Here is a 24,129-nt window from a genome sequence, read left to right as displayed (position 1 = left end):
TATCAATGCCGACCACACTTGGTAGTCATGAGATGATTTGTATGCATGCCTGTAGCCTCGCTTGATGGGGTGAGCATGTGAGCATATCTTTGTGAAAACCAGTCGGCTGGTGTTTGTGTGTGTGAGAGAGAAAGAGAGGTAGTGTGCTGGGCTGAGAGCGTGTGTGTGTGTGAGTGTGTGTGTGTGTGTGTGTGTGTGTGTGTGTGTGTGTGTGTGTGTGTGTGTGTGTGTGTGTGTGTGGTCTCACCAGGCTGAGGTGTGTGTGTGTCTGACGTAAATTCAGTGCTGTCGGCCAGGTTTTCCACGCTGCCCATGGCGGTAAAGAGGGCGCGTCCCTCTCTTCCTCCTCCCCGGGGTTTGATTAGCTTCTTCATCCTGTCCGCAATCCAGTTAGATTTCCTACGAGGACACAGAGGACAGGGACCATTTACAAAGAGGGATGAGCTAGGTGTGTGTGTGTGTGTGTGTGTGTGTGTGTGTGTGTGTGTGTGTGTGTGTGTGTGTGTGTGTGTGTGTGTGTGTGTGTGTGTGTGTGAGAGTGTGTGAGTGTGTGAGCTCGCGCGCACACTCACACAACATCCTGATTTTTCAGAAAACACTTGGAGGATGCCAAGTGTAACAAGGGCTGCATGTTTTCAAAATGAGAATAAAATGGCCCTAAAGGTGAGAGCCAACAGTCATTTATTGTGCCAACGAAAGCACTTTGTACCATGACGTCAAGAAAATCTATTAGGAAATGTTATAGTTCAAGTGTCATTACCATATTCATTTGTAGAACTTAGGAGAAAATGCAATTCTATGAGACTTGGATAATTTGTACACAACAATCCTAACTCTTAAATTTTCATTTGCGGTACAAACTGCTTACCACGAGAGACAGGTACGCTTCCTCAGAATGAATTCGGCACATTGAGGTGTTCTGCGAAACAACTTATGAACTGAAATAGCTGCACCTCAGTTTACCAATTTATTTTCTTATAGTGACTGTTTCTCTGGAAACAAGCCTTCATGAGAGCACCATTTCTCCTTTTATTGTGTGGTACCACAGAAAGAGATCGTCCTCACAGATTTGATCATGATGCACTCACAAGAAACCAGTGGTTTAGAGATGATAGAAAACACAACGCGAGGGAAAATAAAAATTCTCCTCCGCATATAGAGAATAAGCCATCATCCGAAGAACTGTGTGTGTGTGTGTGTGTGTGTGTGTGTGTGTGTGTGTGTGTGTGTGTGTGTGTGTGTGTGTGTGTGTGGGGGGCTTTTATTAGAAGCTTTTCATTAAAGAACTATACAAACACACGCACTGTAACCACTCTAAAACCTCGACATCTATCGGAACAGATTTTATTCAGTTAGGAATACAAAACATTTAGCTTAAGGTCAAAGCCTTTGGTAGACTGCCACCTCTCAGAGCCCAACAACAACAGAAAGAGAGTGAAGAAGAATAAAACGGTAAACTGAAGGCCAAAGTATTGACATGTTTTGTGCTTTTGACATGCAGATATCTCGGTCCATAAGTGCTTGCCAACTGTCATCAGAGTAACGAAAATGTGAAAATGGCAACAATGAATTAAAAACAAGTAATCCAAAATAAATCCTGGTTTTATACGTTTTAGGTTTTGATGCTGGGGTTAAAGTGGTGTTACTAATATTTTGTCCATACCTAATGGGGTGGAGAAAATATAAGAAACACCTTCCAATATAACGCAATAAAATGGAGTAGATTCAATCCTACACATTATATTTATTGATATAAATAAGTAAAACATTGTTGTATTCCTCTGTGTCTGACTAAAAACATAATTTAATTCCATCATTATTAACCTTGTTTGAACTAAACTCTATTCATCTGTACAAATGTTGTATAGATTCATGTTATAATGTCCTACTGCATTTGCATTTGCACTGCACTGTATTTCTTTTCTTTGTTTAGAGCTCTTGAATTGTCTTTGTGTATGAAATGTGCTGTACAAACACATTTGCCTCCCCTTGTCTTCTGCAGGGATATTGTATTGTATAAATGCACAGATGTAGGTGTGTGTGTATTAATATATATATTTATATACAGTACTTGGCTTTGCTGGCTGGAGGTTGCATGCTGGGCTCGAGGACTCTATACTGATCCATAATCTTCTCCACCAATTTCTGCTTCTCCCGACGGAGCTCGCTCAGCTTCTCCCTGAAGAAAAACACACGAAAGCATCAGCTGAGTAGGAAAGTCTGTTTGATTCATTTCATGCATTCATTATCCGTGCAAGTTGATGGGATTATTCTGAAAGTGGGTATGTAACGTGGCTGATGTGCATGAATCAGCCCGCTCCTGTAAACTCACTACTGAGAATTGGAACTCGCTGTGCTGTTTAAACGGGACTCTTTTCAAACCAGCAGATCAGAAAAGAGACTGTGTGTGTGTGTGTGTGTGTGTGTGTGTGTGTGTGTGTGTGTGTGTGTGTGTGTGTGTGTGTGTGTGTGTGTGTGTGTGTGTGTGTGTGTGTGTGTGTGTGTGTGGATGATAATGTTCATGGGCTGCTGGTGAGCGGAGGGTTCAGGGTTCAGGGTTCAAGCTGCGTGTGTGGACAGACGTGAAGCAGGACTTTGATGAATAGCCTCCGTGCTGCATAGAAGACGGCTCAGAATAAAAACACTGAACACAAAGTTGCTGAAAGTATGAGTTGACCGCTTGTTACTGACACACAGCTATGAGCGGAACAGATCAGGAAGGTTATAGAGGTGAGGAACGGTCAGTATCGAGGCCCGCGTATATTTTTAGCCATGCTAGCAGCATAAAGGTCTGCCGGTCCATCGTTCGGTCAGTCCACAGCTTTGATCCAGACTGTAAAACCTCAATAACTGATGGATAACCCTTCAAAGGCTATTCAGTTGTTTTTTTTAAATACAGTTGAGAGAAGTAACAGAGCAAGTTCTGATTTGAGAATGACAGTTTCACATTGGTTAATGCTTTTCTGTTGTTATGGAAAGCTGTTAGGAAGTCCTGCTATACATGCAGGATTACATCGCTATAAAACAAAAAACACATCCTCATATAGTAGTATATGTACTTCAAGTAACTGACAGGCTACATTTTATGATACTGTGTTACCTTATTTATTTATATATCAAACATAGAAATCTCTTAAATTTGTTGTTTTTAGCCATGGCAGACGTTCGTGATCCCCAGAGGATGAAGCCTACTGACTTTGATGATCCCCTGACTTCTCTTCTTGCTCCACCACCAGGCTCACATTTGTTGTTTTGAGAGAAATATCTCAAACACTATTGGATGGATTGCCATGAATTTTATTACAGACCTTCATGTTGCTCTCAGGATGAATTGTAAATAATTTAAGGATAATGGCATTTCCATCAGTCCCAGCTGTGCTTTGTGTTTAATGCAAATTGGCTAATGTTACCATGCTAACTTAAACTTTTTTGGGATTATTTTATAGGTTCATACATGAAATTCCACCATTCTACGCATTTTAGGAGCACCATGGGGATCAAGTTGCGGTTCAGTGTCTTGCTCAAGGACACTTCGACATGCGGGGATCGAACCGCCAACATTGTGATTAAAGGACGACCCCCTCCGGCTCCTGAGCCTCAGCCGCCAAACAGGCTAAATTAAGATGCTGAACATGGTAAGCATTATATCTGCTTAGCATTAACATGTTAGCATGACATTAGCATTTAGCTCAAAGCACCACTGTGCCTTGAACAGCCTCACAGAGACGCTATCGTGGTTTTACACTCTTCATCTTGTTTTCATATTTATGATCAGTAAGTCCAGTTTATTGAACGTTTTCCAATGTAATAATGTGGCCATTGGCTTCGGTTATTTTTCTGTCCTTTCTTAAAAATCCTCAGTATGTGCATCAGCTACAAACCAAAGCATCTATCTGGCAGCAGATCAGTATCAAATGTATTAAATAAGTTTAGTTTGACAAAGCACTCTTGAAGGCTCGTTCAATTCATTTCATGAAAGCTTGTGAGGCCTCCTCACATGTTTGCCCACTGAATTCACAACATTTCCTGCAACATTAAGTTCGGAAGGGCAAAGTCACTGCATCATTTGCTCTGCGTCACTCACAACTAAAGTGATTTCGTATAAAGCAAACATTTTAAACTCTCTTTTGCACTTACCAAGGTCTTCAATATATTTTGTCAGACACTTCTTCAATGAAAATAAAGAGACGAGACTGACTGAGAGGCAGGAGGCCTAGATGTCTGTGACGTGTCTTTCAATCTGGTTTTACTAAAGAAAGTGTTGTGTTTATAAGGTAGTTTATCTTAAAAGATACACTTATACAACTATTTTCCATTAAATCTTAGCCAAACTGGAGAAGTGATATTTTTATATTTTTATATTTGGCCTGTTTACTCACAAATCACATGGACTAATATGTAGTAGATTGGACTGTTATGTCATCCAGTTTGTGATTTTATCTTTTCATAATGAACTTCCACCCTATTTAGACTTGAATCCGGGTGTTAGTTTGGATTAGATTCTTAATTAACCACACTACAGTTTACCTGGCTCAGGACAGAGACCTGCATTTCCTGCTCAAATAACCTGAACTGCAAGAATACACACTCCAGTTCAAATAAACTACTCTAAAAATGCACTGTAAGCCTTTGGTTCTGAATTTCAGACCTTGGGATGATAATACCTCATCAAATAATTTAGAAGGAAAAGATATTTTTGAGGTTCCAGTTAAAGCTTTTGAAACAAGCACAAAACCTTTTTGAACTCAGAAGTGGTTTCAAGAGCTCTTCACAAGTATCACAACGCTAAATCTAAGTGATGTCTACAGCTCTCTTATTTCAATAACATTAAAATGTTTATCAAACCGGACGAGTCAGGTTTGATATGGATTCAAGTCTCACTGACGCGCTGAAGGTCGCCCACAGAGGGAGTCTGGAGCAACAGCGAGTCCTGTCTACATCATTAGAAGTGCTTCATGTCAGAGATTGTGAGTTTCTAGCTAATTATTTTTCAAACTGAGGGTAGCTGCAGAGTCGGGTGATGACTCTGTGTTCATCACTACAAACAACCCCTTTCACAAATCATTTGATCTATTAACGTAAAAAAAAAATGTAGCTTTAACTCCTCCTTCAGTGAGCCCAATGTTCAGGTGAAAAGATGTAAATTAAACTGGACATGACAATTATAGTATACAGTTGTATCCCCATTCCCCATTCCTATTAAAGGTACCCTGTGGTGTTTTCTTCTAGACTATATTGTATATTCATTGTTTCTCACAGAAACATATTGAGTGTATCCTTAAAGCCAGACAAATGAGTTAAATGCAATTCCTTTTTTTACATTTTGGAACCTGCATTGTTTCAATCCATGTTTTCTAGCTTGTTAGTTTCCGCTCGTCTTTTCCTGGTGCATTGCTACGCTGCTTGGTGCATCACCGACACCTGTAGGCAGGAATATTGTGATTTCTTTGTGCTCTTGCCCATGCATGTACATCCTCCTGGAAATGACAAGCAGAATGTGAACCCACTCACATTTACTCACTTCATATACAGTAGCTACTTATGATTGAAATCTCCACAGGGTGCCTTTAACCGCAACCGAAATGTTACCCTAAAATTCTTCTTAAGATAAAACAATATTTCTCTATTTGTGTGAATCACATATACAAATGACACATACTGTTTTTGTGTTTGTTCCAAAGATTCAAAGAAGTGATATCATGCCACAATAAAGGCTACATAATAAACTCTTGTTAGTCAAACACAAGATCCTTCCATCTTGAATACTTAATTATCCTGTTTATCCCATTATCCCAGCATGCCCTGAGGATTTGAAACAAACAAACAAAAGGGCAGCCATGCATAGTCAGACCTCCACAGCGCTGTGTCAGTTCTGGAGAATGGTCCGGCTCCACACGTTTTCATTCTGCTATAGGGGGTAAAAATACAATGACTTGATTGTTTTTCTTTAAACCAATGCCCGTGCATAATAGATAGCGGTGATAGCGGAAGGGGAGGAGAATGCCGCTTGAAATACCCGACCAATGACAGGTTTATAGCCACAGTCTACATCGGGTGAGTATGAAGAGAAAGGCAGAGGCAGCGAGAGGGATGGTAAATCGGGCACATGCTAAAGTTTGTTTTTGTTTGTTTGTGTGTTTCGTTAAAATATCAACAATCTTTCTCCCGAGACGCTGACTCCATCTTTAAAGGTGACTGCGTGGTAGGCTGCTGAACTAAAATGTGTTATGTTTACAGTGACATTTTTCTCACTTAATTAAGAAAAAAAAGTGAAACCTTGGTGAATAAAAAAAGATCTTTTCAAGAATAAAAGCTTTAAATTAAGCTGCAAAAAGATTTAATTTGTGAGAAATGTGGCTCATTACACTTAACAGGTGAAACCAGCCCTGCATGCTCCCTATTAGTTCTGGATTAATCTGGTTAGTCTGTTAATCATTTTAAAGGACGACTGCAAAGCGTTGTTGTACTGTGAAATTGTTGTCTCGCAGTCTCAAACCTCTACATAAGTGCTTTCATGTCCTGGATGTGAATACAGACTGTGTTACCGCCTACAATGTTAACAAATAGTGTTTTCTGTAACACACATTACTTAAGTTTAATTTGAACAACAGTGTGAGGAAACCTGATTTCCTCGTCAATATGCTTCTGTTTTCAGTAATTCTCTTTTGTTAGTAATTCCAATCAAAACAATTCATCTGGACTGTGTGTGTGTGCGTGTGCGTGCGTGCGTGTGTGTGTGTGTGTGTGTGTGTACTGACTGGTACTCCCTCTGCTGTGAGTAGTGCTGGTCTCGGCGCTCCAGGCTCTGCTCCAGTAGGGCCCGGTTCTCCTTCAGTAGGCCCTGGTTCTGCTCTGCTAAGTGTCGGTTCTCCTCCTCCATGTTCCCCTTCAGCTGAGTCAACAGCTACACACATGAGACCATGAATGTCAATCAAAATAATTAATTTGGTAAGATACAAATATTTAGTTTTTGTATGTGTGTGTGTACAGATATCCATCAATGTAGACAAGAATAGCAAATGTAAAATAGAGAAAACACACGATCTGCAGAAATATTTATACAGGTTCATTTAGAAATAGTTGAAAAGTAGTCAGCAGTATTGAATGTTAAATTTTTTTTAAATGTCTTAAAGACTTAAGATGTCAAAAGCAACTGAACGAGATACAAAGAGACCCAATAGATGGTGACTGAATAGCTGGTGCATTGGTCCAAAAGAAAACGTGTTTAATGAAACCTGACAAAGCTGTGAAGCAAGAGGTCCAGAGCTCAGCAGCACTGACTGACTCACAAATGAACAAAGATGCTGTTTATGGCAGAGTTAACAAATCCAACACACACAACCACATCATCTAGAGAATGGAATTACTATGTGAAAGAAGTTAAAAACAGGTGATCTTTCTTAACATCTGAACACGTCTCAGTTTCAAGTTACGGCTGCACCTTTACATGTACATCTTTCACAATTTGTAATTCTGTTTGTAATTATTTTTGCCTTTCATAGCCGCAGACCTGTTTAATCACCTGCAGCGCCATCAGTTAGCACAGCTGCTGCAACAGGTTAATTGCGAGACCAAACAGTCTCCAAACCTAACGTTTCCTTTTGATCAAACAGAAGCCTTCCTACCTCTCCACTTCTCTACAAAACACTATAATGAGAAGCCTGGGTGTCTGATTCACAACCTAACTACCTGCAGTGCAACAATTTATTTTTTTGTTGCATTAATCAGAAAAATGTATTGCCAAGTGGGTTTTCACTTACAAGGAATTTGCCTTAGTGTTTGGTGGATACAATGAATATATTCTGAAAAAAAGACAGGCAAACTACTGCATAAAGTCATGAACATAAATTTAAAATACAAACGTTACAGTACAACTATGAAGAAACCAATTAAACAATCAATCCATTGCAGCTGGGTTTTTCTCACACCGCCTAATCGGGCCAGGGGTGTAAGACGGGGGGAGGGGGGTTATGGCTTCCTCACTTCCTACCCCTCTACTTCAAGTGACCTTGCTCTGACCACACCCATCTTCGAACCTTGCCTTCATTTTGATCTCAACTACTCACCTGTAAAGTTACAGCATGTTGCACGGTTGCGATGCTATGATTAGCAAGTGTAAAAATGGCTATTTGACATTTTATAGATGATTATGCGCTTAACTATTTCTTCACCAGGTGCAGTCTCTGCTGGTTGCCTGGTAGCCTACTCAGACCCTGCTTCTTCTTGTACAACATTTCTTCACATCTATCTGCAAACCAAAACTGAAGCAGCATAAGGTAAGATCTGCTTGTTGACCTCTTAAACCCTTTCAGAGGAAGTAAATTTCCACCTGTTTCGCCCCTCAAACGACTGGAGACTTTCCTGGTTGAAGAACGTTTTCAATATTCAGCGCTCGTTTGACAGCATTGCACAGAAGAGTAAAGCTGTTCTGGAGGCAAAGATGGTTCAACTCTTTATTCACTACTTGGTATTCAGTTTCTGTTTGGCCCAATATATAATTTTTCTGACATGTCAATCTGAAATTGTATTTCTATATCAAGCTGTTCCTCAATGACCACAGCTATGTCAAATACTCTCTAAAACCTGCAATTCAGACCTAACACTTGGTGTATTTTGCTCAATAATCTTTAGACTAAATGTATTATTTTATATAAAGAGGGTAATGTATCCGAGTGTCGGTGAAGCACTAAATGCATGTCAATGGTCAGCTGGCAGCTTGAACACAGAACACCTGTGTGTATCTGCAGGTGTGTAAATACATTTCTGTGTTTTAATACCTGGTACTGGCTGGTGAGGCGGGCGCTGCTGATGTCCAGGCTCTGGTTGGTTTCCCTCAGGCCGCTGAGTTCCCCCTCCAGTCGTGTCCGTTCCAGCTGGGAGTTGCTCAGCTCGGCCCTCAGCACCGAGCCCTGAGCCAGCAGCTCCGCCTGTGACGCCAACCCCTCCTTCTGCTGGGCCTGCAGCCTGAAACACCGACACACAGCCGGGCTTTACTCACCGCTCTCATTGTTTTTTGTCCTGTATAGTGTTGTGTATCATTTGTTTGGTAAGTGCTCTTTAACTGAAGCTCATCACTATATTATATTATGACCACAGAGCCAGAAAACAACCAACTAATAAATCTGATATCATCTCAGGTTGAAGAACACATGATGGGGCCAGTAAGTAGTTTTAGACCATTGCTTAAAAAACATACAGCTAAGCAGTTCCTTTTGTTTTATTTTGTAATGAGAACTACAATGAGAGGAGATGAAACTCGTAATGGTCACTGTGGGGGAAATTTGGTAATATCTGGTAATTAAACATCTAACATTTTATGCTCCCAATGTGGATTCAAAATGTTTTGGAGTGAAAGTTTTTATGTTAAAGTTAAAAGTGTACAGCATGGCTCAGCATTAAACAAATCAGCCGGTATCCATATTTGTTCCTTTAGAGATACAACTAATGATTGCATTCAGTATTGATTAATCAATGACACATTTGTTATATATAATGCAAGCAAATAGTAAAACGATGAGCCTGTGGTAACCTCTTCAAATGTCTTTGTTTTGTCCAACCAATCGTCCAAAACCCCAAATTAAAAGGGTTGCAATCATCGAAGACAAAAAAAAAAAGTTGGAAGTGGGTTTTGTCAGTTTTTCTTAAACCTTCAATAACTGATTTTTTGGCCACTTAGTGGCAGCAGAAACAAGTTGTGAACAATGATGATAATTAAGTGTTTACTGTGTATTAGCGAACAGTTGCTTATTTATACATCCAGCAGTTACTGAGGAACATTACCATTTATATAGAGTCGTATTTATAAGTCCAATATTAACTTCTCTTTTTTGGTTTCCACCAACTCCTCCAATACCTTGCTCTTTGGCTGCTAACTTCTCCACTATGTTCACCAGCTAGTCCCTATCTGTATCTGTCTGCTGAGCAGGTTGTGTACAGTGGGATTCAGAGTTTGTATTATTGAAAACAGCTGCATGCTGCAGTCGATGCCGTGAAAGGGACCCAGAACAGTAATGTTGCTGCTGGACGACTAAACAAGGAGCTGAAACTCACTATAAATCTCCGTAAAGCCGAGAGGAGCTGCATATATAAAGGTGATAATTCTTTGTAAGTTCATCAATACCCCCATCATCGTCATATTGTTTTCACTTTGTCATTTGATACATTATTATTATGACAATACTGATTGTCACTTTAAAAAAAATTAATGAAGTTCAGCGAGAACATTTTATTACTAAACAGGTCTAAGGACTTATTTTATATGTTACTAATGTATTTTCGATCATGTTTCATCTGTCAACCAGGAGGAGGAGTCCATCCTGTTTCTAGCTTGACAAGCCCACATTCAGAGTAATCAATCACATCATTATGACAATGATTATGACTAATTATGGTACACAAGTAGCTTATAATGATGACGATCATCATCATTATATATAGTACCCACCACCCCGTAGATAAGATGTAATCAGACGTTCCAGCAAGGCTGGTGTGGGGCTTAAATACACACAGGTGATCAAGATAATAAAAATCTAAGGAAAAACTGTGAGTCAACATCTAACATGAATTAATATCTTGTGTCTAAAAGCCTTAAATGTTCTGCTTTTGGATGATTTGGCATTGAGGTTATAAAATATCCAAACAAACCTACATTTTTTTGTTTTTGTTCTTGAGCCACTTAAGTGTTAAGTGTGCTGCTGTTTTGTACCCAAAAGCCTTCAGGATCAAATAGAAATGCATTCTGTGCATTCATAAAGTACATTTGCATTCAAACCGATTCCTGTTTTGCTCCCTGATGTCTTTCATATAGAAACATTAATGCTGCTGCGCCATCATAGGCAAGGCAACATGCATGCGGTAAGAGGAGAGGAGAAAAAGAATGAACAGATCTCATTACCTTGATCCTGATTGGTGAGTATATTACCTCTCGTTGTCTTCTTTCAGCCTCTCCAGCTCTCGTTCTCTTTCAAGTCTCCTCTGGGCCTCTGCTTCCATCTCCTTTCTCTCCATCTTCACCTCCAGCTCTCTTTCATCCAGCTGTGATTTTCCGTCCAAGAGCTCCTTGTACCTTGAGATTACAAACACAAAAAACATGGAAACAATGATGTCTTAAAATGTTTGACAGAAAGAGAGAGAGAGTGTGTTTTCAAAGGTTGTGTAGTTGGATTTGTGTGTATATGTCTGTTCTTGGGTGAACTAAAAGTCCTCACAAGGATGGAAAAAGACATTAGGGTCTAATTGAAGGCAGCCAGTGTGTGTTTGTACCTGGCCTCCAGCTCCCTGTGCTGAGCCTCCAGGCTGCGGCTGTTGCTCCTCAGCTGAGAGTGTTTGTCCAGCAGCTCCTCCAGCTCCACCTCCTGCCGCTGCTGGAGAGCAGTCATCCGATCGTGGTCCCGCCTCAGAGCCTCCATCCTGGCCACCGACTCCTCACGCTCCCGCGCCCACACCTTGGACTCGGCCTCCAGAGCCGCACAGCGGGCCTCGCTCTCACTGCAGCGCGCCAGCACTGCTGCATGGTGGCAGCTTAGGGATGCTTGCTCCACCTGTGTGTGTTTTAAAACAGAGTATAAAATGTGTGCCGACATTTTCTAACAGAAACTGCAAGTATGAAAACTTTTATCAATAGATTTGACTCTTCTCTTTTAGATCATTGTGGTAATTTTCAAGAAGTGAAACTGAAATCTGAAGTCTACAGCCGACGCTAACACAGCAGTAGTTTGAGCTGAATTCTAACGTCAGTATGCTAACATGTTTAGCATGTATAATGTCTAGTTTAGCGTGTTAGCATGCTAATATTTGCTAATTAAACACAAGGTATTAAGTCAAAGTTTTTACAATTCCTCCTGAGGGGGATATGAATATGAATCCACATTTCATATCAAGACCAAGCAACAGACAAACAGACACACAATAAACAGAGCCATGCCACCAGCAAAGCAAAGAATATGGTGTCTCCCTACATTAAAGCAGCCTGGGAGTCAAATAATGTAATAAATCCTTTAAAGCTATGTCCAAATTCAATGCAAGGGGCTAAAAAAAGTAAACCAAGGGATTCATCGATAGAGTCCAATATGCTCCTTTAATCCCAAATTGAGTAAATCATTTCAGCCATAATAACGTTCTTCATCTGTGTGTTTGGTCACCTGTAGCTGGGTGTTGAGTGTCTGTAGTCTGGTGCAGGAGTCCTGCAGGCTGAGGGAGTGCCGGCGCATAGCCTCCAGCTGCTCCTTAAGGTGCTCACATGCCTCCTGGGACTGAGACAGCCGCGACAGCAAAACCTCCTGTTCTGCAACCGCCACCGCTTTCTGAAGGAGACAAAAATTTCGTATTGAGAGAGTGTCCACAGCTGTGTACAGAGGCATCTGCTTCAGGGGCTGTGCTACCTTTGACGTCACGTGTGCCTCAAAATATCCATATTATTTGAACCTCATTTGCAGCTGACCTTTATAAAGCGCTCTCAGTCAGGTAGCAGCTTTATGACATTTGAGTCAATGTATAAACACAGAGATGAAATTCATCTTGTGCTTATGCAGAAATGTACAACATATCAAATACTAGTAATCCATGCATGTTGTTTATAATCAAAGGATTCTACAAGATTCCAGTGAGTGGAAGTTTTGCATGAGTATTTATGATCCAATCAGAAAATCTGCACACGTATTTGTTATTGGCTTGAAGTGTGTTGATTGGGAAATATGATTGATATATTCAAAATGAATAGACAATGTCGTATTTTGCAAAATTGATAGAGGAAATCTGATGTTTTTATGCAAAACAAAAATGAGCTTGAGGCACACCAAAACTCGGCTCGACACCAACTAAACAATGTGAATTTAAATTGCTGGCACAGCAACAACTTTTTCATTTCAGATTCTTTCACATTTCCTACCAGCGCCTGACAGAATCATACTGCTACACTGGGGATTACTACTTTTTTCACTGGCTCCTTTTAGATTTCCTACTTTTCACTTCACCGTTTTCCCTTCTCACGTCAGTAGTGGAAAGTATAATTTTGAGGTACTTCTGCTTCTGCTTTTAATCCACAAGTCCACTTAAGTTATTTGGAAGCTACAGTTATAAATTATGTTTGGGGGGGGGGGGGGGAAGCTGAAGATGAAAGCATCCCAAAAATATTCAATACTTCATAATGTCACACAAATGAAACAGATTTTTAAAAAAGTTTAAAAAAGAATATAAATTTGTGTAGCAGAACATTCCCTTTTCTTCTTTCTCCTCTCATTAATCATCTCATGACCCACAGATTTATATTGTGACCCTCTAGGAGGGGGCCACTGGACAAAACTAACTAACTCACTATATATAAAGTGGTGAAAACCAGTTCCACCTCGAGCAGCTTTAATGCATCAGTATTAATAATCTAATAGTAAATCAATCCCAGAAGGTACTTCTACTTTTGTTACTTTCAGTACATTTGTCTAATAATACTTTTGAACTTTTTTTTACTTGTAATCTCCTTACAGCTTGATGTTAGAGTTTATGTGTGTGTCTATGTGTGTTTGAGACAGAGAGAGAAAGTAAGAGCTAGAGCAAGAGAGCAGCAGAAGAGATAAGGAAGATTAACAGTAGCCGAGGTGACATTATAAAAACTGATGAGCAGAGATAAAGCGGTAGTCCTGGAAATAAAGTGCTGCACTCGTGGAAGTGGCGGCCTACTGTGAATTGGTAGTCGTCAAGCATCCCTAGAGCAAGAATTTCAACATAATATAGATCATCTCCATCACATAGGAGTTGCACCGAACCAAGCAGACATCCAGAAAATCAGATACAAAGGCTCCCACTCACATCGCTCACAAACGTATATTCAAACACAGATACACACCTCTCTTTCCAGCTCTATCAACCGCTCACTCAGCTGCTTCTCTGTCTCTCCTGTGGCATAACCATGGGTCAAGGAAAGATCATGACCTTTGCCAGCTGCAGGGGATTGATCCAGATGTGACGCCTCCTGGGTGTGTGTCTGACAAATGTGTGCTTTGTCTGAGGAGGCTGAATTTGAATTGGACGTAGTGTCCACCTCCACACTTCCTCTTCTCTTTTTCAACTGGAGAAGAGATTCACTTTTCATAAGGCTCTGGCAGAGCGACTCTATTCTCTCCTGTGATTGGTTGAGAGAACTTGTTGTCGTCGTTAGTTCTGCCTCAGCTTTCTGTAGTTTCTGGCACAGACGTTCGACTTCAGTGGACAGTTTCTGGGAACGTTCTTGCTCATTGGATAGGTCCTGATAAGAGAGAGATAAGAGGCAATGCAGCGCTCAAAGATTAGAATCTGAGGAAAATAATCTTCATCAAAGACAAATCAAAAGCACAGATCTATACATGACTAATTTTACTCAGAAGAGTTTGTTGGTCGATACGTTCCTAAAAGAACCAATCTTTATATGATCACTTTAATACTATAGTTGTTGTCTAATTCCATACTGCATACTAATTACATACAGTAAGAACAATTTAATGCTCACAGTATAAGTTAACAGTTAGTAGACAAGAAATGAATGTATACCAAAAGAAAAAGGGTTTTTTTTTCCAGTGTGGAGTAAGCTTTTTGGACATTTAGTAATCATCATCATTTGTGCGTCATCACTGACAGATGTAGAGTTGCACCACAGTATTTTTGCATGTATGCATTTTTGGATTGTCAGCAGAAAATATTTTTTCGTTCCATTGTGGGAATTCATAAAGACACTATACAGTACATAGATTTCACACTCAGGAAAACACACTTCAAACCTGTGAGCAGAGTCTCCATTTCACATGTGCTTTGCATGAAGGGACAATACACAGAAAAATGATACCACATCTACTACGTCACAGCTACCACACACACACATACACACAAACCTGGGACAGTGAATTAATCTTGGCCTGAGCATCTGCATACTGCTCCTGCAGCTGCTGTTTACCCTCCTCCATGCTGGTTAATCGAGTGCTGAACTCCTTCTCAAGGTCCTGTAGCCGAGTGCAGAGCTCCTTGGATTCAGACAGCTGCTGACACACACGTCTGCGTGCGCAGACACACACACACACACACACACACAGCAGCATGGGTCAGACACAGGTTGAATGAGGATAGAGTTGACATTAAAGATAAATACATGGTGCAGCCAAGTAGCTCTCTCTGATGCCTTGTAAAGTTAATTGCGTACCTCAGCTTGTGATCGGGGTTAAGTGTGTGAACAGGAGTGTGTGTGCGTGCGTGCGTGCGTGCGTGCGTGCGTGCGTGCGTGTGTGCGTGCGTGTACCTGTGTTCAGCGTCCAGGGCCCGAGCTCTCTGGTTGTTGTGCTCCAGAGCCAGGGTTGTGCTCTCCAGCTGCTGCCTCAGCCTCGCTGCCTCTCTCTCTCTCTGCCTCCCTTCCTTCCGTTGGCTGTCCAGCTCCGACTGACACAGCTCCTTCTCCTGCTCCAGCCTTGACGCCTCCAGCAGCGCCTGGTCTCGCGCCCGGGCCAGAGATTCGGCCTCCACAGTTGCCTCACGGAGCTCTGCCTCCAGCTCCTCTTCCCGACGACGAGAAGTCTCCAAACTCCGACCTTGTCGTTCCACCTCTGCCCTGAGAGTCTGAGAGGAGAGTTCTAGCTGGTCACTCTGGAAAAGAGACAAGATGGATGATTAATGATAATTGATTCTCCACTTTGGATTAGAGACATTTATTAATGGCCAGAAGTGAAACTAGTTTGGTGAGACATGCACAGTGTCAATGAATGAAACACAAATCAGACCGATCACAATAGACAACTTATGACAGATATCATAACAACACAAACTAACACATGCACCAAGAGGACATTAGTGTAGTCTAGCCAAAAATAAAAAAAGATATATGTCATTTATAAATGAGAGGCCAAATGATGCACCTAAAAACAGGACTAATAAACTAGAAAACAAATAGGAAACAAAACCTTCAAAATGATGTTGAAAAAACAACCAGATTCTCAAAAACATGTAATTCAACATTTTTGCAGCTTTTGGCACAAAATATTTTTTTGAGATGTGGAGCATTTTGACATCAGTAACCGGTCACTGTAAACCCTTTTTAGACTTTTCAAACTGAAGTATGGTTTGAACTCTCCTGTTACTTTCCTGATGTAACTTGTGGAAATTGTTTGTTAGAAATTATTTATTAAAGGTACCCTGTGGAGGTATTTTTCTTCTTTCTTTTTTTTTTTACTTCTAGTTGCTCTATGGAGCAGACCCCATTTTGTTTATCTCATGCACAGTGGTGAAGGAAGTATTAAGGTCCTTTACTCGGGTAAAAGTAGCAATTCCACAGTACAGTGTTTGGTGACTTACACTAAATGTAAAGATGACTTTTAATGCTACTTTAAGGAGCAGTTTTCTTCAGATTTAGAATGCAAATTCAATCAATCTTCGTGTCATTATTCTGCATTAAGTGATATTTGTTTTTTTTCCAAAGATACATGGGACCATATAGCTAGATGCCGTAATAATAGAACACATTAATTGGAAACTGCCTATTTCAGACAGTAAAAACATGTACAGTACTGTTTAGGTTAGTTGATGTCTCGACACAATATCTACAATAGAGTGGATCCACTCTCTATGAAAAGAGGGCAGGTAATACAGCGGCACATCAGAAGGAGAATTAAGTACAAAGTACTCTCTCTGAATGGGAGGTATTCACAAATCCCTTTTATGGTATTTCTTTAATGCTGACTTAGCACTGCTCTTCTCCTTAGCTTGCAAGTTCTCTGATGTCTACCAGTTTTACTGCAAATAGCACATTAAATGCATAATTCTATAGCCATTTTTTTTCAGAAGATCTCAAAGACGTCTACATCCTGCAAAGAGTGTCCCAAATATTCGATTTTTTGTTTTGTTTTTCATTGAACCTACATGTAGGAAAATGCACTAAATAAATTGTGCCAACACCTTTGAAATCTGGGTATGTTTCATGAAAATATGTGAAAATCGCAGTACAAAACAGACTCACTCTCGCAAAACTGTGTGTATAAAAACAGTGTTTCATTCTCAGCTTGAATCATCAGTTTCACTTCATGCTGTCACATCCAACTCCTGCTGAGCAGTTTCTCCATGCAATAATATAATTATACTGCAGATATAAATGCAAGACAAAACACAATCATTTGGCAAGCAGAGCTATCTAAAGTAATGTATTTAATGTAACCAAGTAAGTATATAAAGAGAATACAGAATATTAAGATCAGCTATTAAAAATGTAATACATTCTTGTTACTGGGGGCTTGTGTTACGTCACTAAAACTCTGCTCCCTTTAATTTGGTTTGTACTTTTCCTCATGTATTTCCCTGCCATTCATCCAACTCCCCTGAAGTAAAATGACATCTGCCATGGTCATGAAAATGTTTGGTGTCACAGCTGCATCATGTGTTTGTGTGTTTGTGCATGTGTACTCTTCAACCTTGCGCTGGGCGGTGCGCAGGGCGTCCATGGTGCTGCGTAGTGTGTCCCTGTCTCTCTCCAGTGCGGCCCGCTCTCCCTCCAGGGTGGCGATGACCGTGGTCTGCATCCTGTGAAGCTCTGCTTGGCTCCGCAGGCGGCACAGCTCCTCCTCCATAACCAGACCCTCGGACTGAAGAACCTGAGAACACGACGGGAGGATATTGAGCTGGGGAACTATCTATTAATACGGACGTCTGTATGTATCCATTTTATGGGTCACATAGATCGCAATCATTTCTATGAAAGGAACTGATATATAATTGTCAAAGAATGTAACTTGAAGCTTATTATAGAGAAATATAGAGCGTTCGATTGGTAAACAAACTAATTAATTAATTTCAATAAATCAAAAAAATGGAAAATCATCAGATCGACATTAGAGCAGCGATGCCACTAGCATGGCTAAAAACAAAGGCACTACTCTTTAGATCAACAACTTTATAAATACTAAAATGAATCCATGTAGCTGCCTTCTGAATTGTTCTATGAATTATTACATAAATATCAACCCTTGCCACAATATTATTAAACACAATATATCTTTAATTTATCCATCAAACCAACAAAAAATCCATGATCTTAACATCTCTATTAGCACATTTTCTTCCACCCATACATCTACCCACCAAATCCCCATCCATCCATCCATCCATCCATCCATCCATCCATCCATCCACCCATCCATCCATCCATCCATCCATCCATCCATCCATCCATCCATCCACCCATCCATACATCCATCCATCCATCCACACATCCATCCATCCATCCACCCATCCATCCATCCACCCACCCATCCATCCATCCATCCATCCATCCACACATCCATCCATCCATCCATCCACCCATCCACCCATCCATCCATCCATACCTCTATCTGCCTGCGGGCGTCTCCCAGACTCTCTGCTGCTTTCTTTAGATGCTGCAGCTCGGCCTCCAGGACCACCAGCCTCTGCTCAGCCTCCCAGGTTTTCTTGCTCTGCTCCCCCAGCTTGGAGCGCAGGTCCTGGGCCACGATCGCCTGTCGGTCAGCCTCCTCATTGGCCTCCTGGAGCCGGTTCGTCAGAAGCTCCATATCAGCACCAGACAAGGAACAAACATCCTGGTCTGCAGCTGTGATCTCTGAATTATTTTCTACACTTTTTGAGTGATTTTGGATCTCTGAATTTGTTGCTACAGCAGTCTGTTCTTTCTTTATTTGCATTTCTTTCTCCTTCTCTTTCTGTCCTCCCTCTGCCTCTCCTCTCCTTTTGGACTCAACGTCCTCATCGCATGGTTCCTCATTTTCTCCTTCAACATGGAGAACCTCTTCCCCAACTCCTGCTTCCCTCGGGGTTCCAATGATTTCTCCTCTTCTCTCTCTCACCCCCATCATCCTCACCCTTCCTTCCCCCTCTCCCCTGCAGGATTCAGAGCCCTGGACTCCTCTCTCCACCTTCTCCTCCTCCTTTTTGTCTGGCTTCTTCTCTCCTTCCACCTTCTTATCGTCTTCTATTTGTTGCAGTTTGGTCACCAGCTGTTCAAGGCGCTGCTTCAAAGTGGCATTTTCATTCTTCAAGTTTTGAAACTGAAAGGAAATAGGAGTTTATAATTGAAGTGAGATCTCATGCATTTTTGTTCATTTTTTGTCCTTTTTAAAAAGACTGAAACCACCTCTTGTTCTACAACGGGCAATTACTGATTGATTTAAATAATTTTTGGTTTGGTTGTAAAAATAGAATATGAAGGCACAACTCTGCACAAACAACCAAAGAAAACTCAGTCCAGCAGCCTGAAACAGATGACAGGCAGCAGCCATCATAAATAATATAAAATCCAGAGAAAATATGTAATACAATGTAAAACACTATATAGATTTATATAGCATTTGTATATTTAAACAGCTTCACTGCTATCAAAATGGATCTGTGTTTTTTATTGATCTGCCGATTCATCCATTTTACAATTCAATACAGCTGACGCAGCTGCTGAGCTTTGTGTATAACTTTTGTGTTTGAGTTATAGCCAATGATCACACTTATATTATTTTTATGGAAAAGTACAGTATTACCTGGCATTTCAAACAGTCACTGAGTTTCTATATCATACTCTGTGAGACATTTATATGGATGCAATCATTTAATGTATTGATTATTTACATAAAATTTAATTTTAAAAAAGCTTAATGTTGCTCAACACTGTGTCGGCAGACTCCCAGAAACTATTTCAGTCAGGTTTCTGTGGAATTCCGGTCCATAGCAACTTTTATTTTACTTTCAGCTCACCTCTCCGAGTGTGTTCTGATGCTCCGTCTCCAGGCAAGCCAGCTCATCCTTTGCATCTGGAGAATCAGCCTGAAGCAAAAGGAGATGAATGTTTAACTTCTCCATTTGTTGCTTCCTGCTTTTCCTGTTTCATTTACTCAGATAGCGAAGAGCTTCACGTCTGACTTTAGTGATGCCTGGTTAACTTGAAAGGTGGGTCTACTGGTATTTTCATTAAAGATTCTTGCCTGAAATGGTTTGTTCTACCAAGTCACGATGATCATATCAATCATAAAGCACACTACAGACATGTTAAAGCTCTATTATTTACTTTACATATCATGGAGTACCGGTAAACTTTTATTGATCATTTCTGCCAGTCATCACCCTCGAACCCCTGAACTCTGACCTCCTGCTGGGCCTGCAGCTCCTCCAGTCGTCTCTTCAGCTCGGCGTTCTCCTGCTCCGCTCCCAGCAGCATCAGCGTCGAAGCCTCGCCCACCTCCACGCTCAGCGGCTTGTGATCTGAGAGAGAGGGAGAAAGAAATAAAGAATAAAGTAGGAGAAAGATGAAAAAAGAGAAACGCGAGAGGCAGAAAAAGAGAAATGGAGGAAAAGAGAAATGGACATGAAGAGATTCACTCGGTTATTGTTGATTGATAACCTGTGGGCCAGTATTACCTCAACATATTTTCTCTTATCAGTTAATTAAAATGTCTTAAATGACAAGGTGCGGAGAAGCAGGTGCTCTGACCAATCAGGTCGCTCAGCTCTTCGTCAGAGTCCAGTTCTGATTGGAGGAAACGTCGGTGAACCACAGCGACCGGAGCAGAAGTGTTGCCGCCGCCGCCGCCGCTGCTGCTGTGCCTCAGGTCTGCCTCAAGGCTCATGTTCATCTCCAGCAGCTCATCAACCCGCTGCCTCTCGGTGTCCCGCTCCTAAACTCACACACACATACACACAAGGACATTCATTCATCATGAAACGCAACTCCTTTGCCATACAAGTACATGTACAAACACATACCAAGATTTTGACATATTAGTGCACACATACATACGCACACAAATACAGCCAGTAACATACGTATTTAGACAAAATCTACAAAAAAAAACACAATCATTAAATTACACCAACCGCTTCCACGTCTATGATTTTATGACGCAGCAGAAGATTGTCCCTCTCGAGCTCCCTTAGCGAGGAGCAACGCGCTCGTGCGTCGGCCAGCTGTTCTTCCAGAAGAACTTTGGTCTCCTGCAGTGCTGCACACAGCTGCTGCTGCTCCTGCAGGGGGCGCCATGCACAGACAGACATGAGGCATGAGACTGATTGCACTGATTTAAACATTCTATACTATATTTAGTGAGGTCGTCACGTCAGTCAGACATTAGCCAGGTAGACATTCAGGCCAAACATTTATTGACAGAATCAGATTGTTTCTATGTGTCTTTTGCTGCTATCTTTTGCTAATCTATCTTTGATTCACATGTTTGGGTTTTCACCATAATTACAAGCAGTTATAGTAACCTTTTCTCAGGAAACACCGCAACATTGCTACAACAATCTCGTACAAGGCAAAAAACACGAGCAATTGGACGATCAACAAGCCGACAGTGTGACCAATTTAAACACTTGACTTAGTCGTTACACCAAAAGTGAGCACATTTAAAGTGTCGATAATAACCGGACGGGTTTTTTTTGCCCCCTCTGTCTCCTTAGCGTTATTCTTGCATTCAACCTGGTGAGTAATATGGTAATATGTTAACGTTACCGATAGGAATTACCACCGCAACGATGCGAATAAACCGAAGATGTAATAAAAACTAAATGACTCTTGAAGTGTGTGGGTTGGACTTTTCTTTTAAAAGAGAACACCTCTAGATGTAAACATTCAACATTAGCTGTACTGGTTTTAACAACTATGCAAGAGATCACTGTGAAAAGTTTATTATAAACATAAACACGAGAAAAATGTATCCTGCCAGCTAATGTGGGCTGTCACAGAGATGCAGTATGGAGGTGGAATGAATTAAATGAGACTGAGAAGGTGACAGTGAGGACACTGAGGTGCTTTACAAGAGTATGAGCACATTTTCCGCCTCAGAATAGTTATACTACTTCAGAATAAATCTCATTTGGGTGTAAAAGCTCCAATAACTGAAGACCTACTCCTGCTCTTTGTCAATGAAGCAGCTTCAGGCTGTAAATCCTGATGACATCACACAATATAATCTCATTCTCTGGCTTTGAGCTTCAGAATTGTTCATATTCAGTCTTGATTGAAATGCTCAGGGCCGTGAGAGGGAATATATGACTTTTGAGATAAAGTGGTATTTCTTTAAAAAAAAGAACGAAGTACTTGCTCAGAGGGAAGTTAAAAAGGTGATCTTCTTGAAGTGACCTTCGCTGGTAATGTTCATATAAATATGTGTATGTCCGTGTATAGATGTGTACAAAGGCATTGTGAGTATGTTTGATTTTGCTCTGTATGGGAGTAACTTACTGCCAAAGCAATTTGAATCTATTTCATGGTGTAAATGTTGCCTTACTGCTTGTTTTCTTATTCTGAAGTGTGTGTAGTGAGCTGTGTGTGTGTAGGTGTGTGTGTGTGTGTGTGTGTGTGTGTGTGTGTGTGTGTGTGTGTGTGTGTGTGTGTGTACCTTCAGCTGAGTGCGTGTGAGCTCCAGGCTGCGCAATCTGTGTTTACAGCTCTGAAGCTCAGTCTGGAGCTGCTCGGCCCGTGCAGCTCGCTCTCGGGCGCAGTCCAGCTCATCCCGCAGTGCGCGCATGCCCCTCACCTCACCCTGCAGAGAACGGTTCTACAGACACACACACACACACACACACACACACACAGACAGACACACACACACCAATGGGGACGAGGTCAAAGAAGGTTGTGAACAGATCTAAGATGTGCAGTTAACAAACGTTGACAAAGTCTAAAAACAATCACCAAGATTTTTGTTTAAAGTGAATATTAGGACGAAGGCCTCATGTTATCCAGTATCATTCCTGTTGTTGTTTTGTTTTGGATTCTGAGCGTCTAGCTGGGAAAGAAGTTTTTCAACAATGTTCTTCTGGGTGAAATTGCAGTTGGCTGCAATGTGTGTTGTCTGATTGCGACTAAATACATAACCTAGGAGAATTTTTAAAAAAGCCACCTGTGTTTTGTGCTGCTGGCTGTGCTGTATTGTTTTTTTAGGCCTAATATACAGTATATCACAGCCGTTGCCAAACTCGTTAAGCTTTATGTGTGGTAAAGTCTTTCTCTGTATCCAAAGCAAGGGTACCTCTTTCTCTTTGACAGAGAAAAAACTAAATCAGAGCACCAGGTTTCAGTCTGCACCTCTTTGTGAAGTTTCTTGAGCTGGTCCTCCATGGTTTGAATCTCCAGGTTGTAATCCAATATCTGATCACCTTTATCTTCCCTAAAAATAAAACAAGTCAAACAAGCAATTACACTATTTTTCAAAACAGTATTTCGTTGAAGTTTTTTCTGTGATACATTGGCTGCTAAAAAAATAAGATGAGAGAACATTATGTTTGCTGGAAATGGTCAAAAAAGACACGTATATGCAGAAATTATAATTGGCCAACAGTGACCTTTGTGATAAAGTAAAGCAGTGAGTGCCTGATTTGTATCTTACTCGTTGCTAAGTAACAACTCACAGTTTTGTGTGACAAAATCATTTGCACATTTTTCAAGTTGACCTTTATCAGAACTTTTCTAAAGGTTCTCTTGACTTTTTTTGACTCACACACACACACACACACACACACACACACACACACACACACACACTCACAGTTGTTGTTTAAGGCGGCGGAGTTTGGCCTTGCTGTCCGCCAGCTGGAGTGCCAGACCTTGGGGTGGCTCCTCGCTATGACCACCCAGTGGCGCCGTGGGTGAGTCAGACTGGGCCTCTCGCTCCCGACAAAGCTCTGCTATCCTCTGGGAGAGAAAGGGCGAGAGAGAAGTGGGAAGAAAAGAAAGGAAGATTTGGAGAAAGGATGAAAGAGAGACACGCAAGATAAAGTATGGGAGAATTATATCAACTACATCAAGACTAAAATGAACGAATGAAGTGTTGGATACTCAAAATATGTTTCGTATAGTGAGTAATAATGTCAATGTTATGACTTTTGTTTGTTTTCTGACAAAGATCTTTGTTTTATATGTTTACACACATCCAGGCTTATTTGAGTCCGTGGAAATTATTTGATCAAAATTGAATATCTTATGTTGCTCTGATCTCATATCAAGGTTGTAGCTCAGGGTTTCAAAACAGAGATAATCTCTTTAATAATGACTTTTAATCCCACAAAAGCTGGTAAAAGATCTCAGTGGAATGTCTGTCGATTTAAAAATGCAGGACGGAGTCAAATTAAGACAACAAACTCATATATGGGTTATTATTTAGGTCCAGCTCT

The 24,129-nt window shown here is 40.9% G+C and overlaps 1 protein-coding gene across 1 annotated transcript in view; it reads right to left on the bottom strand.

The window, feature by feature from the left end:
* ccdc88b (coiled-coil domain containing 88B) overlaps positions 1–24,129 on the bottom strand; it is a 37,254-nt gene that overhangs the window by 2,703 nt on the left and 10,422 nt on the right. Inside the window, exons 8-26 of the mRNA XM_068714944.1 lie at positions 23,505–23,650; positions 23,045–23,126; positions 22,356–22,514; positions 20,833–20,979; positions 20,450–20,633; positions 20,105–20,220; positions 19,717–19,785; positions 18,324–19,019; positions 17,412–17,591; positions 15,257–15,597; positions 14,856–15,015; positions 13,838–14,236; positions 12,141–12,302; positions 11,263–11,540; positions 10,922–11,065; positions 8,778–8,964; positions 6,759–6,904; positions 2,072–2,179; positions 248–399 (exon numbers count right to left, since the gene is read on the bottom strand). Coding sequence (XP_068571045.1) covers positions 248–399; positions 2,072–2,179; positions 6,759–6,904; positions 8,778–8,964; positions 10,922–11,065; positions 11,263–11,540; positions 12,141–12,302; positions 13,838–14,236; positions 14,856–15,015; positions 15,257–15,597; positions 17,412–17,591; positions 18,324–19,019; positions 19,717–19,785; positions 20,105–20,220; positions 20,450–20,633; positions 20,833–20,979; positions 22,356–22,514; positions 23,045–23,126; positions 23,505–23,650 — 3,856 coding nt within the window. The remainder of the gene's footprint in view (positions 1–247; positions 400–2,071; positions 2,180–6,758; positions 6,905–8,777; positions 8,965–10,921; positions 11,066–11,262; positions 11,541–12,140; positions 12,303–13,837; positions 14,237–14,855; positions 15,016–15,256; positions 15,598–17,411; positions 17,592–18,323; positions 19,020–19,716; positions 19,786–20,104; positions 20,221–20,449; positions 20,634–20,832; positions 20,980–22,355; positions 22,515–23,044; positions 23,127–23,504; positions 23,651–24,129) is intronic.

Source organism: Cebidichthys violaceus, unplaced genomic scaffold (assembly GCF_023349555.1).
Source record: "Cebidichthys violaceus isolate CVI_PGR_0920_01 unplaced genomic scaffold, fCebVio1.0.p SCAF_2, whole genome shotgun sequence".
Taxonomy (NCBI): domain Eukaryota; kingdom Metazoa; phylum Chordata; class Actinopteri; order Perciformes; family Stichaeidae; genus Cebidichthys; species Cebidichthys violaceus.
This window is presented reverse-complemented; position numbering and strand designations above follow the sequence as displayed.